This window comes from Microtus pennsylvanicus, chromosome 1 (assembly GCF_037038515.1).
Source record: "Microtus pennsylvanicus isolate mMicPen1 chromosome 1, mMicPen1.hap1, whole genome shotgun sequence".
NCBI classification, from domain to species: Eukaryota; Metazoa; Chordata; class Mammalia; order Rodentia; family Cricetidae; genus Microtus; species Microtus pennsylvanicus.
In genome coordinates, this window is record NC_134579.1 from 192,052,986 (window position 1) to 192,072,839 (window position 19,854).

Sequence of the window (19,854 nt, forward strand, 5' to 3'; positions counted from 1 at the left end):
CTACCTCCAATATATTTTCCAAAATTGTTTATTTTCCCACCACTCGAGTTGCTATTGCCTGACAGCTGAACCACCATCCTTTCTGCTTTGAATTTTACTGGCCTCTTGGTTAATTTCTGCTTCTCCTCTGGCTTCTGTACAATCCCGTCTCCCCAGATCTACCAGGGTGGTCCTATGCAAACTATCTTAGATCTCGTCACTCTTCTCTTGAAGCCGCTCAGGAAATTGAATAGAGCACGCTCACAGACACACTTGGAATGACATCAGAAGTCGTTCTAAGATCTGCAGGGTTCAGTGTTGTCTGGCCTGGGACTTCATCTCCTGCCACCCTCTTTGATCACCAAGTCCCTGTCTCTACTTCACTTGGTTTTTTTAAAGAAAGGTAGCTTGTACAGTAGGGTCTTTCCCACTTTCTTCTTTTGCTCCTCTGCCAAGGACTCTGAAACCCTTTACTTGGATTGGTTTGGTTTGGTTTCTAATTAGCTATTGATCGGTGCTGTACTATGCCAAGCTTCCATTAGGTCACAATGAGACCCTGCCTGCCTCCCAAACTAGGAGCCATTTTTCACATGCCCATTGAAGCCACTGATCATTAGTCAAACAGGTTAATGGTCACCCACTGGACACCGTCTGGAAAATAGGACACTGCCATTTCCGACAATCTCAGAGATGTCTCATCATCCCAAACTTGAATCTTGTCCCTATGAGCTGGAGAGAGTCCTGAGGAGAAGTCAATGCCTAAGACCTAAGGCTTAAATGCTTACGCCTTTTCTATAGGCCCCCCAAACCTGTCACTCAGTCAACCACACCTTAGCAATGTTTTCCCCACCCTTCAACAGAACAATTGAAGGTGGACAGTTCAGAGTGACGCCTCAGTTCTGGCTGCCTCCTGTCTCTCACAGAGACCTTCCCTTCTCATCCTGCTCTCTGACAAGAGGGGGGAAAGCCTATCTCTTGTTCTCTTTCAATCTACAATCTTTTTCAGTGTACAAGTCAGCCAAAATTATTGCAAGAGACTTCTAAGTTCCCTCATCACAGGAACTATCCAAAGGCAAAAGAAAAGGAGGAGGAAGGGGAAGAGGGAGGAAGAAATAGAAGGAAGGAAGAGGGAGGATGTAAATTTGTTTCATTTTTTGTTCAGCTACAGAGACCCCATTTATAAAATTGTTACTTTAATACCCTAAATGATGTTATTGGGCCTGCAAAAAAAAAAAAAGAAGAAAGAAAAGTTTCCCAGAGTGCTTTGTTTACCAGCAGGAATGGGCTTTTTGCAATGTCCCTAAGGGGGCTGGCTGGTAGGTGGCAATGCCTCATCACAAAGGCCCTAGACAGTTTGATGACTGCATACTTTGCTGGAGATCTGGGAGAGAGTGCATTTTTAAGCAACTCTCCTCTTGGAATAATTGCGGTCTAATGGATTTAGGGAGAAGATTGTTCAACTTTCACTGTCCATGGCTGTTTAGAATCCAGCAAAAAAATACAGAAAAATAAAATTATAGTTTAGTGCATGGTTTACAGAATTGGATCTGGGAAAGATGAGTTGTAAGTTAGACTTGAGGGAGAGCGTTGGCAGTTGACCAATCATCAAGGAAGAGACCTGGAGTTGCCAAGGTCATAGAGAGTCTTTAAGATCATGGCCAGCTGAGCTGGTGGAACTGGGGAGATCATTCAGTCAGCAATCAATTTTTTCCTGAAAGCACCAAGCCTGAACTCCACACCTAGAAGCCAATTTCTTTTAAAAATGAAAGAAAGAAAGAAAGAAAGAAAGAAAGAAAGAAAGAAAGAAAGAAAGAAAGAAAGAGAGGAAGGAAAGAAGGAAAGAAAGGGAGGAAGGAAAGACAGAAGAATAGGTGGCTATGGTGATACTCACTTGTAATCTCGGAACTGAGATGGCACAGGCAGACAGATCCCTGGGACCTAGCCTACTTAGAGAATTCCAGGCCAGTGACCAAAGGGGGAAAGTGCCTGAAGAAGGATGTCTGGGGTTGTCTTCTGACTTCCACATGCCCATACACACATATCCACTAGCACACACACACACATACACACATATCCACTAGCACACACACACACACATACACACACACACATACATACACATACACACACACACATACACACACACACACATACACACACACGCACACACATATACACACACACACACGAAGTCATCTCACTATGTAGCCAAGAATGGCCTTGTGGTCCTGACCCTCCTGCCTCCACACCCCAAGTGCTAAGAGTATTGGTGTCCCCCATCATTGTGTTTTATGTGGTACTGGGGATCAAACCCAGGACCTCAGAAATGCTAGCCAAAGACTGTACCAAATGAACTACCTCCCCAGCCCCGCGTTTCTTTCATCTTTTATCTTTGTCCTTTTTTAATTTTTTATTTTTGTTTTTTTTTATTTTTATCTTTTTGTCCCAACTCCTATGCCATGGATCAAATCCATGCCTTCATTTTCCTTTGTGCTTGCCTTCCCTGGCTTTCTCCGTTCACACAGTTCCCTCCTCACACCTGCGGGTGCCTAGGGCTGGAAGGGTTAATGCTAGCCTTATAGAGAAGTGAGCAGCAGTCTAGAAGGGGTGATAGCAACTGAAAAACTTTTTGAAGGCCTGCTCTTGGCTTAACTTTATTCTGTATACTTCCCATGTGCACCTTCATTTAATACTCTTTATTACCTAAGAACTGAGGTTATCCGCTGCCCCGGTCCTACTGCATTGTGCTCGGTTTTGTTGCTGAAAACGGTCTTCAAAGGATTTACAGAGGGGGAAAAAAGAAATGGACAGAAGTGGGACATTTAACCAACAGGTGAGACATGAGAAAGAAACAGCAACAGGCTAAATCCAGAGAAGCCCCAAGTTGATTCTGTAAGCAAGGGCTTATTTTTGCACGTTTGAACTCTTGGGGCAAAACGTGACTTTACCAACCAAGCTAATGGGGGGGAAAGTTCTAACCCTTCAATAATTTTGAGAAAACCAAACTATGGTTGAGGTCAAAAGGAGTACTTGATTTTGCAACACCAAGTATCCCTTCTGAGGTTTCTCAAAAATGCTGCGGCTGTCCTACACAGAACTCTCTCCCTACTTTTACCACGAACACAATAGCACTAATTCAGCGTACGTTGTAATGTAGACCACTTTGAGGTTGCTCGGTGGCAGATCTCAGGGACGCAAATACTTGTTGTCCTCAAATCTAAGAGCAGATAAATGAAAGGTACTTGACAGCAAGCCCTTTGAATATTCCGTAACACCTTGAGAAGAAGGTGCCGGACCAAAGTAATCAGGAATTTATAGGTTTATATTTGACAAGTTCACGTGCGTAGATGATCAGCACCTTGTGAAAGAAAAACCAAAGACGGTAAGAACCAGGGAGCAGATACCTGAGCCACTGTTCCCCGGATGCCTCTGTTCATAGGCTCCTGCACAACCAACATCAGCTGGAAGCCAGATCTGAATGGCCCACACGGACTGTGGTCCGTGCAAAGAATGACCCAAGGCATTTCCTTAACACTTGGAAACACTTAAGGCTCTTTTCTTTCCGTTTCTGGTCAAACTGTTTGGCAAGCAGACACCACCGGCACTGTGAAACCGTTTGCAGCTTTATTCTCTGGCTCCACAGAGAAACTACCTGTTGAGCATCTCTCGGGTAACTCTGTAAACTCAGTACACCAATTCCATATCATCAGTCTCTGGTTGTTCAGACCAAAGAAGCGAGGTCAGAAAGAGCAGAGCTGAGATGCAGGGTTTTTTATTTTTTTATTAAATGTCCTAAAAGATCTCCTGTCAACAGGTACAATAGTTCCAGGACACAGCCCTGGCAGAAAGTGAGTTGCCATAAGAATAAGGTCGCCTTTGCCATCACTTGCAACAAGAAAGTGCTAGAGACAACTCAGTGGTTAACGGTGCTTACCACCAAGCCCAAGGACCTCAGTTTGATGCCCAGGTTTTATGAGGATGAAGGAGAGAACCAAATCCAGTAAATTATTCTCCGATGTCTGTTACCATGTACATGCATGTGCAAATATACACACACGCGTGCATGCGCGCACACACACATGCACACACGCATACATACAAATAAATGTAATTATAAATAGAAGTGCTGGATTAAGCTAAATAAGGCAGTGCACGCCTGTAAATCCCAGTACCTGGGGGGGTGGAGGTGAGAAGGTCAGATGCAAGGCCACCATCCTTGGCTAAATGGCAAGTCCCAAGCAAAGCTGGCCCAAAGGAGACCCTGTTCCAAAAAATAAAAACAAGTGCTCAAGTGGAGCTTGGAAGGTTAGGGCAAGGGGATTATGAAATAGAGAATCAAATAAGATTGTCTCCAAAAAAAGACAATAATAGAAAGAAATTGTTGAAGAAAATCTTCCTCCTTGACCTGATCAGAAAAAGACATGTTATTATACACAGTCCACTTAAACATTTTTTAAAAATTAGATGAATATCTGGTCTCCCTTCAGAAATGAGACAGTTTCATCAAGGAGTCCCAGCCCTTGTCACCTCTCTTTGTCACATAAGACAGACACCATCCACAAGCAGAGAGTGCCCTCACTGGAGTCAGCCCCTTCTGGAAACTGATGCTGGACTTTGAAACGGCAAGAATGTGAACAATCAATTTCTGTTCTTTAAGTCATCCAGTCTGTGGTATCTCAGTGTAGCAACCCAAGACGACCTATTTTCTTATGGAAATAGTTCTGTATTTCTAAATTCCCTTGAAACTGTATGGGCGGTGGTGGCGCACGCCTTTAATCCCAGCACTTGGGAGGCAGAGGCAGGCGGATCTCTGTGAGTTTGAGACCAGCCTGGTCTACAAGAGCTAGTTCCAGGACAGGCTCCAAAACCACAGAGAAACCCTGTCTCAAAACACCAAAAAAAAAAAAAAAAAAAAAAAAACCAAACCTTGAAACTGGTACCCTTTGTTTCCTCTCTCGGCTCTGTTTGAATCCTAAGAATTCTTCCTGAGCTACTAGTTTGCTGGGAACACAGTGTCCACTCGTGTGGCAAAGGGAAGAAGAGTTTTCTCAGCATTTTAAAACCACTGGAGTTCAGCTTTGAAAACCTCTACCAAATTAAAACACACACACACACACACAGAGAGAGAGAGAGAGAGAGAGAGAGAGAGAGAGAGAGAGAGAGAGAGAGAATTGACCATTTCTACATTCCTATGCATATAATCACATTTTAATGTCAATGCAGATTTTAAAGATTTTTTTTAGTTGTCAAGCTAGGGAGAGAACTGTAATGAAAAAAGTTGATCATAATCATTATTAACAATAAAAATGAATTATGACACACTTGTATGGTGGCACAATAGTTCCTTGTTTCTGCTAAATTTATTTAAGAAAATAAGACTAAGAACTAGGACTGAGATGTACCTTCATTGGTAAAATGCTTTCCCTGAGTTCAGTCCCTGTACCACAAACCCAAGCGTGATTGCATACACCTTTAGTCCTCACACATCGACAGGAAAACCATCAATTCAAGGCCATCCTTGACTACCTAAGGTCACCCTAGACTACACTCAAATTTCTATTTGGGCCAGTAGGCCACAAATAATTGCACAGAGACTTCTCATTAATTGTAAAAGCTTGGCTTACAGCTTAGGCTTGTTCCTAACTAGCTCTTATAACTTAAATTAACCCATATTTTTATTCATCTAAATTCTACCATGTGGCTCTTACCTCTATCTTATTCTGTGTATCCTGCTCTTTCCAAGTCTGGCTGGCTTCTCCACCTCTCTTCCTCCCAGATGCTTGTCTGCGTCTGAAAGTTCCACCTATACCTCCTGCCTAGCCATTGGCCGTTCAGCTCTTTATTAAACCAATCACAGCAATGTGTCTTCACGCAGTGTACAAATATCCCACAACACAGACTACATGAGACAATTTTCTTAAAAAGAAAATCAGGAACAGTACCTTTGTATATTGAATCCTGTAGCCTGGATAAGATGCAATAAAAACACACATTGAATGAATGACTAAGTGAATGAATGAACAAGACATTACAAGGATCTCCAGCTGCACAGGATAAGCCAATAGCTCCCTTGGACTGCTTTGAAATTCAGGAGAGAACATCAACAGCAAATGAAGCTATGCTTGCAGATAAATGAAGTGGATCAAACGTCCCTCTTGGTTTAAGTAGACAGGAGTCAATTTTGAGAGTTCAGAAAGAAAATACAAGTGGTTTCTGGATTAGACACATAACCAAGTCTTTCCTAACAGTAGACACAGTATAACTAATAATATATTAATCTCTTATTGCCATTGTAACAAATCACAACTTAGCTGCTTAAAATACCTCTGATTTATTTTTCTCAGTGTTCTGTGATCTGAGATCTAAAACCAACATATTAAATAAATCCAAGTGCCATTTTGGGGACCCTAAGGAGTAAATCGATTTTCTGGTCTTTTCCATCCTTTAGAGGCATCTTTTACATCCTGGACTGTAAGCACTTTCCACCCACAAGCCTGCCATGCCCAAGGGAGTCTTTTTCATAACACATCTCTATGTCTTTCTCCATCCATGTCTTTTACATGGAAAGATCCTCATTACCACACAAGACCTGTCCAGAGTGCAGGATACCAGCTCTGTTCTAATGCCAGCTTCTCACTGGACCTCCCTTCAATGTATAACCTAGCATATCCACAGGTCTGGGAGTTAGGTTAGAGACATCCTGAGGGTCCAAATCTTTCATGCCCGTTATCAGAATGCCTCTGGCATGTTTAGACAACAATACAGTTTCCATAGAAATCTTGTGTATTTGAATGTAAGTGTGAGTGAGTCTATAAAACCAGAGGAGTAGGAGACTATTTCTGAAATCATGAAATGTCCCACAAAGGGATTTGGATAGTTTTGTAAGTTATGATTCTCTTTGTGTCAAATTAACATGAATAGTTGTCATCACTGTTTATATGTGACAATTTGAAAATGACATGATTATAAGGTGCGTCCTATCTATAATACATCAACTTGTAAAGACACACAAGACTCGACTGAAGTTTTCAATAGCAAATGAAGGAGTCAAAGAATACAGTTTCGTAGTAGCTCAGTCAATTGCCAACTGAGAGATTGAAAGTGAGGAAGGTGGGGCAGACAAGAGCAATGCAAAGGCATTGGTAGAAAGTCTATGCATACTATTATGGCACCCACCTGCTCCCTGGCAGTCTGAGGCAGGAGTACAGAGGCCAGTTCGGACAACAGAGCAACATCCTGACTTGAAATAAAGGAGTAAATGAAAGCAAATGAAATGGGCTTATGGTTCTGAAGTTGAGTCCTGGTACTCTAACTGAGACATGCAAACATAAAACAACAGGTCTATGGACATATGCACATCAAAGGCAATATTAATGTCAAGTTCAAAGATCAGAAAATTAGGACTATGAAGCTTAGCAGACCATAGAAATGATGCAGGAAGAGGATGACAGAAGACAAAGAACACTTGGATCTAGAAACCCAAATAAGAAGGTAGACCAGTTAGCTTAAGTTATAACCTAACCATATATCAGAGGCCAGAAGATCTTGACCATTTTACAGCAAGGAGCAAAATATCACTAGAGTTTAGAAGGGAAGATATGGGTGGAGAATTAGCCAGAGTGACTTAGACAGTCTTTTGTCATGGAGTGCTAGGCTTTCTTCTTTAATTATGGTGCTGCTAATTTTGTGGTGAAACCCCTACTAAGCAAACAAAAGATGTGGTAAGAATCCCTTCTCCTTACCCTACAAACTGAACTGTGTTGGGCTATCTGTTCGGTCCTTTTATTTTTCACCTTGAGTTTTCAACTGACAGCGACCTCCAGAATCATCTAAAATAATAGGCATGATGTGCATTTGCAGGGAATATAATATCTCTCGGCTTTCCCTTCCTTGTTTGTAGTCACTACAAACAAGGTTTGGGTGACAGGAAATATAGGTGTCTGCTACCAGAGCAAAGCCCTCAGGCTTAGGGGTAAAAAAGAAAAACCCACATGCAAGAAAGACAATGGAAAATAATACAGCAAGCTGTGTTTGCAATTTCTGACAGATGATTTCATTTATTCTAAGCGTTCTTGTTTAGTTAACTATACAAATTTTTAATCATATAAATGTGCTGGTATTCTAGCCTCCTGCTGCTGATCAGGCTTGTCTTCCAGCTGGTTTCACATGCCTCTGGCTTCTGGCACTGTGTTCTCATAAATACTACATCTGGGGCTGCAGGAATTCCAGGCCATACCTGTTAAAAAGTATAGCCTGTAGTCGAGTTTATTTTACTTATCTTTTGTACTTTGTGTTGTGTTTTCTCAAGGCAAAATGAGAAACAGCAGTGCGGTACATTTCTCTGAGTCAGCAGCACCGTTGGCCACTGGCTTTAATGCCTTGAATGCCTGTTTTCTTTCTCTCTTTTTCCATCTTTATTTCTTTGTGGAATCATATGGTCACCATTCATTCATGCTTGGGATATTAGTGGGAAAGATTACTGGGCTTTGTGCAGAGACCATTTTGTGTAAGTCTTTAATAAATCAAATGAAAGAATCAGTTTTTGGTGAGAGCATGCCCAATGGTGGAACGCATAGGCTCAGAGTCTTGCCTGCATGCTAATCATTCCCAGTATAAGATGGGGTCTCTAAACTTTCTCAAAGTGGTCTCCAACCATTCTGAAAATTGTGACAAGGTGCAACAAATCATGACATGCTGAAATGAAAGAAGAATTGAAAAACTGACCTAAGTTTTGCTGCACATTTGATGAGAACAGACTTTAATAAAAGCATTTGGATATAAAGTTGAAGACGGTCGTGCGTGTCCATTGCAGTGGTTTATATTTAATAGCCAACCTTGTCTTTAAAGTCATTCCGTAACAACAACAAAATGAGCAAAACAAAACTGAAAAGCCAAACAGTGGTTTGATGCCATAAAAGACTTTGGATATAGCCCTAATTCTTTTTTTTCTAATTTATTTTCTTTTTTTATTGATTTTTATTGAGCTCTACATTTTCTCTGCTTTTCTCCCTGCCTCTCCCTTCCCCACTTCAACCCTCCCTCAAGGTCGCCGTGCTCCCAATTTACTAAGGCGATCTTGTCTTTTTCTATTTCCCATGTAGATTAGATCCATGTATGTCTCTCTTAGGGTCCTCATTGTTGTCTAAGTTCTCTGGAATTGTGATTTGTGGGCTGGTTTCCTTTGCTTTATGTTTAAAAACCACTTATGAGTGAGTACATATAATAATTGTTTTTCTGTGTCTGGGTTACCTCACTCAAAATGATGTTTTCTACCTCCATCCATTTTTCTGCAAAATTCAAGATGTTGTTATTTTTTTGCTGTGTAGTACTCCATTGTGTAAATGTATCACGTTTTCCTTATTCATTCTTTGGTTGAGAGGCATTTAGGTTGTTTCCAAGTTCTGGGTATGCTATGAACATAGTTGAGCACATGTCCTTGTGGCACAATTGAGCATCCTTTGGATATATACCCAAAAGTGGTATTACTGGATCTTGAGGAAGGTTGTTTCCTAATTTTCTGAGGATTCACCACACTGACATCCAAACGAGCTTGCATTTCCACTAGCAATGCAGAAGTGTTTCCTTTACCCCACAGCCTCTCCAACATAAGTTGTCATCAGTGTTTCTGATCTTGGCCATTATGACAGATATAAGATGGAATCTCAGAGTTTTTTTGATTTGCATTTCTCTGATGACTAAGGATGTTGAACATTTCCTTGAGTGTCTTTCAGCCATTTTAGATTCCTCTGTTGAGAGTTCTCTGTTTAGGTATATATTCCATTTTTTATTGGATTATTTGTTCTTTTGATAACCAATTTCTTGAGTTTTTTGTGTATTTCGGAGATCAGACCTTTGTCTGATGTGGGGTTCATGAAGATCTTTTCCCATTCTGTAGGCTGTCATTTTGTCTTATTGACCATGTTCTTTGCTTAACAGAAGATTTTCAGTTTCAAGAGGTCTCATTTATTAATTGTTTCTCTCAGTGTCTGTGCTGCGGGGGTTATATTTAGGAAGTGGTTCCCTGTGCCAATGTGTTCAAGTGTACTTCCCACTTTCTCTTCTATAAGGTTCAGCATGGCTCTCTTTATGTTAAGGTCTTTGATCCATTTGGACTTGACCTTTGTGCATGGTGATAGATATGGGTCTATTTTCATTCTTCTACATGTTGGTATCCAGTTATGCCAGCACCACTTGTTAAATATGCTTTCTTTTTTCCATTTGATATCTTTTGCTTCTTTATCAAAGATCAGGTGTTCAAAGATATGTGGTTTGATATGCGGGTCTTCTGTTCCGTTCCATTCATCCTTCTGTCTGTTCTTATGCCAATACCAGCCTGTTTTCAGTACTGTAGCTCTGTAGTGGAGTTTAAAGTCAGGAATTGTGATGCCTCCAGAAGTTCTTTCATTGTACAAGATTGTTTTGGCTATCTTGGCTTTTTTGCGTTTCCATTTGAAGTTGAGTACTGTTCTTTCAAGGTCTGTGAAGAATTTTGCTGAGATTTTAATGGGCATTGCATTGAATCTGTATATTGTTCTTGGTACGATTACCATTTTTAGTATGTTAATTCTACCTACCCAAGAGCATGGGAGATCTTTCCACCTTCCGGTGTCTTCTTCAATTTCTTTCTTCAAAGATTTAAAGTTCTTCTCATACGAACCTTCCACTTGTTTGGTTAGAGTTGTTCCAAGATATTTTATGCTGTACAAGAGGACTATTGATTTTTTGAGTCAATCTTGTATCCTGCTACATTACTAAAAGTGTTTATGAGTTGTAGAAGTTCCTTGGTAGAATTTTTGGGGTCAGTTACGTAAACTGTCTTATCATCAGCAAATAGTGAGAGTTTGACTTCTTCTTTTTTGATTTTTATCCCCTTGATCTACTTTTGGTGTCTTATTGCTCTAGCTAGGACCTCAAGAACTATATTGAATAGATATGGAGAGAGTGGACAACCTTGTCTTGTTCCTGATAACAGTGGGATTGCTGGGAGTTTTTTTCCATTTAGTTTGATGTTGGCTGTTGGCTTGCTGTATATTTCCTTTTTTATGTTTAGGTATGTTCCTTGTATCCCTGCTCTCCCCAAGACCTTTAGCATGAAGGAATGTTGTATTTTGTCGAAAGCTTTTTCGGCATCTAATCAAATGATCATGTGGTTTTTTATTTTTCAGTTTGTTTATATGGTGGATTACGTTGACAGATTTTCATATGTTGAACCATCCCTGCTTCTTTGGGATGAAGCCGACTTAATCATGATGGATGATGGTTGGCCCTGTTTCTTATGTAGCTATTTCCAGTCTCTTGTTTCCCTCAAAAGTCAAGTCAGCATGGCTTGAAAGTCCTAGTGACATGTACTTGTAAAATGCGAATTTTGCTGAATTGTCTTTTGTAAGCAACTAATATAAGACAGAAAATGCTGTCACAGGGTAGTCCCCTAGCCTTTTACTCAGAGTACAGTAACAGGACGACACCCTTGTCATATTTAAGAAAATGTTTAGAGTTGCAAAGTTTCATGTCTTTATGTGAACCTCCCAAACAAGAATCTGTACATTAAAAAGATTCAATATTCTTTGTACACAAATTTTGGTGGTATAACATCCATGAACCATGTCTACGGCTAAGCTTGTATGATCATTGTGGGTCATTTTGTGCATCTACAGTGTGGGTCCTCTCCACGGGGAATTGCATTTCATCTACAGTGACTGGGTGTGTTCGATATTCATGAGTTGCACAGCTTGGAGTCACAGACTCACCATGAGGATGTCTTCGGGCTGCTCACTAGCCCATTTCCCCAGAAAACGCATGAGAATCTCATGTTACTTTTGTCTGGGTCTTTATTCCTCAAACATTTTTGGACTCTCAGTTACTCTTAATGGCTTTTCATTTAATATTTGTTTTTAATGGAAATACAGTGCTCAAAGCCTAATATTATGCTTTAAAGGTTTAAAATATGTTTCTACCTTCTTTAAAAAAAAAGTGAGATGCATGACTCCTGAACACTCTCAAGAATTAGGTTGAGTTTAAAAGATCCCAAGAAGAGTTAAGGGAATATTATAAAAGAAAATGGCAAGCAAGGGGTTTTGTTTTTAAAATGATAAAAAAAAACACATTAATAAGACATGGAAAAATTGGTGCTACAAACAATACAAGAAATGAAAAAGAAAAGATAAGGAATAAAGACTTCTAACAAGGTCCATCTCTGCTCTTGACATTCGTTTGTGTGTGTAGAGTTCAAAGTCACCCCAGGAGGACATGTTTGTGAAGGGCAGACCTGCTGCTCCCCAGGATTCTTTGTTCTGTTCCTCTCACTTTGGCCTATTGTCTCTCAGTTCTGCTTTCCATGTGATGTCTGTGCCAAAAGGGGTTCCTGGGTGGCATTCGGGAGCAATGCTTCTCAAATGTTAATGTGTGTGTGAGAATAACCAAGGAATCCATCAACATGCAGAGGCTTAGTGTGTGTGGAGGTGTATGACTGGGCAACCCTGCGTGTGCATGTGTGTGCACTCACAAACGTGTGGAGGCTAGACGAGGACTTGCGGTGTCTGGCTTCATCACTCGTCACTTTACTACTCTGAAAAGGAGGTCCTTTCTGACTATGCAGCGAAGCTTTACTACTCTGAAAAGGAGGTCCTTTCTGACTATGCAGCCAAGCTGCCTGTAGTCACCCTCTTCCCATCTACCGTAGCACTGAGACTATATGACTAGACATGGCCACTTGTGACTTTTTATGTGGGTGATGGAGACCCAAGTTCAAGTCCTTGAGCTTGTGTAGCAGTGCACTTACCCACACAATCTCTCCAGTAATTCTCTCAACACACACTGTCCTTTTCTATCTGAGCTTATGAACATGTCAATCATTTTTCATACTTTATGCAGACTTCTACCTTTTCAATCCCTTACTGTTTCCCCTATGGACCACCCCAGTAATATCCACAGCTCCAGTCTTTGTTTCTTTAGACTTCTGCGTTCTCATGAGAAGTATGAACTTCCAAAGGGTCCTACTTTAAGGAGAGATGAGCTGGGCTTTTCAGCTTTCTAATAGATAATATAGTCAAAAACATAGTCAAAATCTGACCTTAGGGAAATTGTCAGCACGATTTCTTTGTTGTTATTTTTGTTGTTTTGAGACAGGGTCTCACTGACCTCAAACTTGTGATCCCCCTGCCTCCGCTTCCCAAGTGCTGAGATTACAGAGTGAATCACCACTCTCGGCCAAGTCTGTCTTAAACTTTTAAAATAATAATATTAAATTTTACAGCACACTTCCAATTTTCAAATCGCTCATTTTTAAACTGTTTAAATTCTTAAAAGATCACTGTGTGATGGATAAGGTGTTTACTGCTCTCACACCATAAAACATTAAATCTGAGGTCAAACTCAATGGTAAGTACAGTCTGAAACCCAGCTTTGTAAACCTGAGATAAGTGGTCCTAGGGTTTATAGGAACTTTACAGAGTTCATTCTTGTTCTCCTTGCTTTGGTTTGGAGGTTTTGTTGTTTGCTTTTGTTTCTTTTTCCAGTAGAAACTCAAATATAAAATTATGGCAAGTATCTTCTCCTACCATTTATAGTATTTCACAATCAAAAATTATGAAAAGGCAACAGCAATAGGAAGCCTGGGTCTCAGGACTGAGAAGTGTTCCTGGGAGGAATGCCGGGCCACTGCAGCAGCAAGGAAGAGGCAGGGGGAAAACGTATGTCTTCTGCTGCTTTGACCTCTGCCCCGACTCTGTTATAGGCTCCTCTGCTGTTGGAAATATGTCAGACAGACGGCAAACTCAGCACTGGCTCCATTTCCTAAACGCGGAGAGAGAGGCCTGACTTCTGCTAGAACTCTGGTACCCGCTTCTACCAGCATCTCAGCTGCAGAGCCCAGCAGCTCTCAGTGCCTAAGACAAGACCCAGGGGCAGCACAGGTTCCCCTTGTTGCTGCATGACCAAATAGTGAACAACTGACAAAGTAGAACTTAGGCACCTGTTATGACAAACTCCGAATCTGTTGGCCCAACCCCATCTCCTTCCTCTCCCTCATCTCTCCTTGTCTGACTGCACCCACTTTCCTCCCTCCTTCCTCTCCCTCATCTCTCCTTGTCTGACCGCACCCACTTTCCTCCCTGTCCATGTGACGATGGAAATCTGTGCTGCCTTGTATGGTTGCTCTGTAGACCAGCTCCTTCCCTTACCTGCTGGCATTGGTCCTTGAGATTAGCTAAGGCCAAAGCTGTTACATTTCTATTTCTCTCGAAGGGCACTGTAAATTGTTTGAGCTTCTTCTACTTGGGCTATATTAAACAAAGTTAAAAGACCTGTGTCTCCTACCTTGCTCATTCTGGATTGCATCTGAATCGCAGTTGTGAAACCAGAGTGGCCAAAAGGTCTGGGCTGGAGGTCAGGAGAAGTTTACAGATTCATATTTGTGCTGGATTGACGAAGAACAAAGTATGGAATAAAACAGACCCCTCGAACACAGAAGGATAATTAATGGATGATGAAGGACAGTAAGGACATAAATTAATTTCAAATTCATCTCAATGGGGTTGTCACTAAAACAAAGTTTTAGAAGAATCTGCTAATAGATCCAATAGAAAAAGAAAGGCAATAAATATGTTTCTTTTTTTTTTTTTTTTTTTGGTTTTTCGAAACAGGGTTTCTCTGTGACTTTGGAGAACAAATATGTTCTGCAAGACAAAAATGTATTCTACAGTGTATTGAAATGTTTAAATGGTTAGTTTCCATTTAAAATGACATATAATAGATATACTATAATAATTTATAAGAGAGCATCCACCATCTACATAATATTCTCACAACTTTCAGAACATAAAAATTCTAACAGTTCAATTTAATTCCAGGATTAAAGCAATTATGTATTTTGTACATGTCACCGTATCTGCTCTTGGGGTTATCAATTTCCTTCCTTTATATAAGCTGCACACATACAACAAAGTTTTTAAAGTCAAATTCAGTTCTCTTTGGAACAAGCTCTTTTCTTTGTTCCTTCCTTCGTGTGTGTGTGTGTGTGTGTGTGTGTGTGTGTATGTGTGTGTGTGTTGTTTAGGTATGTAGGTGCCTGTGCATATGGCAGTCAGAGATCCACATCAGGTTTCTTCCTCTATCCCTTTTCTGCCTTTTTGTTGATGGGGGTATTGTTGTTTAGAGGAAGGCTTTTTCACTCCCCTTATTGGCTAGACTGACTGCTAGGAGCCTCAGAGATCCACCTGCCTCTGCCATAACACTAAGGTTATAGATGCACTCCGCTACAGCCAGTTTTTCCAAGAGCGGTGAAGACCCATGCATCCTGATGCTGACCCAGCCAAGTACCTTATCCCCTGAGCCAGCCTTGCCAGTCCGGTCTGACTTGGTGAGTTCACATCTCAAGAAAAGAAAAGCGTTTTCCATTTACTGGCATGGTAGACAGGCTCCCAACAAGTTTCTATATCAAAACTTCCTGTCTGCAGCACTTTAATCCCCGATAGCAACATTTGTGAGAATTCTCCCACAGACGAGGCTTTGCTTCACAAGTCTTGCGAGTACAGGACACCCCAGCCGTTTTCCCAAGCCCAGTGACCCAGACTTCTGGATTCCATTGTATCCCGGGGTCAATGACTGTCACTGAGGAAGGAAATCACAGCTTCACAGGCGTGATCCTCTAAGGTAACTATTTGAAAGACCAGAGACCTCTCAGCCTGAGATTAGTTACAAGACGTGACCAAACCACCTTTCTGAGGAGCGGTGAGGCTGCAAGCTTTTGGTCCCTGAGTGCGCAAGAGGCTCATCCTGCTCTCCTGAGCTGCTGCCGAGCCAAAAATCTCCCAAGCCAAGCTCTCGCACAAGATTTCCTGTACTTCCTGTCTCCGTGTGAGCCAGAAATACCCTGAGAACGACCTTTCTGGGGTAATTCTTGCACTTCTGCTCTGGGATGAAGATAATCCCATATTGGGGGGGGGGGGATTTTTAAATTGTGAAAACATTTTAGACACATAGATATTCAAATGAAGTAGGTTCCCCTTTTGGGATGAAAATTGAAAACGATACTTGTTTGGCCCTAACTCCTTCTCTTATAGGAAACACTCTTATCCAGTGATCCAACATTTTGTAACTTCTCTGGAATATTTTTACAAAGAGATATGTGGAGTAGTCTAAGAGAAATGTATACTCTTGGCTTTTATAAATAGTCGTGTTCAAGAAACATACGAGGAAGAGCTGTGTGTTTAATACATTAGCATCTGTGATATATCGTATCATATATTTGTTTTCTTTGTTCTTAACCCCTTTGTTTCAAGGGTCAGGATATCCTGATGCTAAGTACTCTTGCAAAATAAGCGAACAAAAATAAAAATAGTCAAACACTTGGGAAACCCTTGAGTTGCTAAGACAGGGAAGTTTGTGACTGAGGAGTGACTTTAAGACATTATCCAAGGGAAGGTGTGGGGAGTGGGAGGAGAAGAGGGAGGAGGAACCACAGTGGTTGGTATGTAAAATGAATGAGAGAGAAAGAGAGAGAGAGAGAGAGAGAGAGAGAGAGAGAGAGAGAGAGAACATTATTTAGGAAGTATGGTATGGAATGCAACAGCCTAGATGTTAACAGAGCCCTCTGATTCCAGAGATCCTCAATGCCCCCAGTCCAATGGAGGTGTAAGGTAAGAATCGAAAGAGTTGTCAAACTAGGGAGATGCGTGCAGTTGATATATGGACCCTTTTATCTCAACAGAGAGGATTAAAGACAGAAATCTTGCAGATAAAGTGGATCACCGGTTTTTGCTCATTACATTGCATGGATATGTAGTTATAGAAAAACTGCAATATTTTAATAATGAAATTCTAAGAAAAACATTGTCTCAAATGTGTATTACACACATTCACACTCTCACTGAGGGTTTTAGGCCTTTTTTCATCTACTAAGAAAGAAAACAGGTGTATAGTATACTTTTTCATCTAGAAGAAAAGGGGGGGAATCACTTAATTCAGGCCTAATAGCCATAGTTTTGGAAGAAGAATAATGACAAAATTACAGTAAGCGTTACTGCTTTCAACTTCCAAAACAGAACCAAGTGAGAGGAGAGCAACGACAGCAAAGCACCCTGCAATGGTCTTTCTCCTCGCCCCCAAATCTCCTCCATGCCCCCCTAAAGAAACATCAAGTGATTGTGTGATCCACCAGCCAGAGGAATGTAGAATGATCAGGAGCAACAGCTTGTACATCAGCAAAATAAGGGCCAAGCAAAACAAAGGCCTTTGCAATGCGGAGACACCGAGCTCCAAGGAAGATAGGATTGTTACAAGGTCTTTCAGGAAAACAGGGGCTTTCTATGTGAACGTGCGAGTTCAAATTGTTCCTACAAACCCAATTTACTGGCAAAAATGCCCAGCATAATACCACCCCACTTTCGCTTATGTCCAGAGCCTTTCACATAAGCGACGGGGGGTATCTCTGTTGTCGCTTTGGCTCTGACTCTCAGGGTCAGCCCCTTCATCTCTGAGCCTCAGGAAGCAAGAGGCTTGGCCCAGGGTTGTCCTCAATTCACCACTCTGGGGTGGGGACACAGTAGTCAGTGGCCCAGATATTAAGCCCACAGTGTGGTCTCTCTGAAAAGAATCATCCATACTTGCTTTTCCAGGTCATTTATGACCCCCTACCAACACCCTTTAAAACGATGACTACCCTTTGAAAATGGGTTTTTAACCACCCGAGCCACGTGTCCAGGCTAAACAGACACCCCTGCGCCTATGCATAAGGACCTTGATACTTTCCTAATCCACTTTTTTTTTTCCAGTTAGCTTTGGAATGTGATTCGATGTTATTTCCTTCCAGCTGAAGGGCAGCTGAGGTTACAAAGGGATTTGACTAATAGACCAAAAACCCGGTTAGTTTGCAGAGAACTTTGACAGCAAAGTGGGTGGGGTGTGGAAAAAGGAAGGAGAGTGTTTGAACTGTCTTCCGTAAGATCAAGCCACCCCCAACCCGCGCAGGCACAGCGGACAGACAAGGCAGGCCCCCCACCAGGCCCTCCAGAGAGAAGCGACTGCAGACGATTTCTGGCAGAACTCAGCTTCCACGTTTGGCTAAAAGCTCCTTGGGATTTGCAGAACCAGAGTCAGGGAAGCTTCTAGGCTTCCTGTGCCATAGGGCTTAACCCCTCACCTGGCACTTCCAGATAACTAGCCTGTGAGGGGCCCCTCGGAGCGTCACGCAAAGCGGAGCCCCACATCTTCGCTTGAAGTCTTTTCGTGGCTAAGCCACTTGACAAACTTGACAAGCAGCAAAAAAAGCTCGTAGAAAACGAACGGAACAGGAGGAAGAAGAGGGGAAGTGAAGGCTGAAGTCTCGATGGCTTCTCTTCCCCTCCCCGCTGTCGTTCCAGCTGTAGCCTGGGATTAATTAAGTGTTGTGAATTCAGTGCCTGAGAGAGAAGGGGAAAAATGAACTGTATCTCTAAGGAAGGAAGGAGTTCAGAGACGGTTTTTCAGCAGTGAGGAACCTTAGGCGGTGCATCGGTCTCGTCTCGTCGCCACTGTTTTTGTGCAGGGGCTGAGAAAGCCAGAGAGGCTGTGCCAGGCTGGAGGAGACTTGTCTTTCCAAGGCTGGAGAGGATTTCACGCGGGTTTGCTTGCAGCTGCCCGGGAAGAAATTCCCCTCTGGTGGCAGCAGCCGCAGCAGCAGCAGCGGCGGCGGCGGCGGCGGTGGCGGCGGCGGCAGCAGCAACGGCGGCAGCCCTACCTCCTCTTCTGGGGCACAAGGCAGAATGCCTGTGCTAGAGCGGTACTTCCACTCGGCAGAACTAGGCAGGAGGTGGACGGCCCCAGAAGGTGTGCTGCCCTCCACCCTAGGCAGCAGGTCGGGGTGCCAGCAGGGGCCGCTGCCCTGGGACTTGCCAGAGATGATCAGGATGGTAAAGCTGGTTTGGAAGTCCAAAAGTGAACTGCAGGCAACCAAGCCGAGAGGCATTCTGGAAAATGAAGATGCTTTCCACGGCTTCCCAGGTAAACTGGCAGTGGGGTGCAGAAGGCAACTTAGCCAGGTCCCATCACTCTGGGTCCCCTTCCTGAGTCAAGGAAGGAAGGCAAGTTGTATGGACAGGGTTCAAGAGCTGAGTTACAAATGTTTACCCTATTGGAAAAGCGTCTTAAAGTTGAGTGATGATATGCTGAAAAAGGGTTAGAAATGGAAACCAACAAACCTGCTTATGGGGTCTGCTTGCTGCAGGCTGGTCCGGGTCAAATTTTGAGTTTCAGACCCCAAGGGGAGAGTGTGAAATTGGATCCACTGTCATGTCTATCCTACCCCTAACATTCCTTGTCCGTAGTTAGAAATGTCTCTCCAGCACAGTGTTTCCCTTGAGTTGTTCCCTGCACTTCTTTCTGTAAAGTAAAAATGTAGCCTCCAAATTTTAACGATGCAACTTATGCAGTGTGTGTATCATGATCCCAGAACGGAGTGTGGTCTGCATGTTTTTTTTTTCGATCCCTGCAAGTTGACAAAATAGCCGGCCACAGTTTCCTCTTTGACGAGTGATGAATACCCCTACAGAGATGACGAAAACTCTCAGGTCATCTACAAGTGTGGAGATGATGAGTCAGAAGGGCTTTATTCACGTCGTAAGAATGTGCTGTTTGGGATGGGATAGTCAGTTGGACCTTCGCTGCGCTTCTAATGGGGAGTGGGAGTCGAGGGGGCTATAGAGATGCCATGGGACTCCGTAAATGACAAATACCACAACTGATGGCTCGGTGCTGCCTTCCTCTGGGGAATCTGCTGATGGGTGTTTGGAAAGCAGTGGGTTTACTCGAGAACACATATGAGTGTGCTTGTGCCTTTTAAGACCTAGCCATGCCTCTGCAGTGGAACCCTAACATGCCATCCCCGATGAGAGATAGGGCAGA

General features: G+C 42.4%; 1 protein-coding gene across 3 annotated transcripts in view; it reads left to right on the forward strand.

Moving 5' to 3' along the window:
• The window catches only part of Pde7b (phosphodiesterase 7B), a 314,676-nt gene that overhangs the window by 148,926 nt on the left and 145,896 nt on the right, over nt 1-19,854 (forward strand). The window contains exon 1 of one of the 3 annotated variants that reach the window (XM_075947929.1): nt 17,962-18,954. The exons of the other annotated variants lie outside the window; for them this stretch is intronic. Within the exon in view, the coding sequence (XP_075804044.1) occupies nt 18,717-18,954 (238 nt within the window). The 5' untranslated portion in view covers nt 17,962-18,716. Of the gene's footprint in view, nt 1-17,961; nt 18,955-19,854 lie in introns of those variants that run through there. 3 annotated transcript variants of the gene reach the window in all.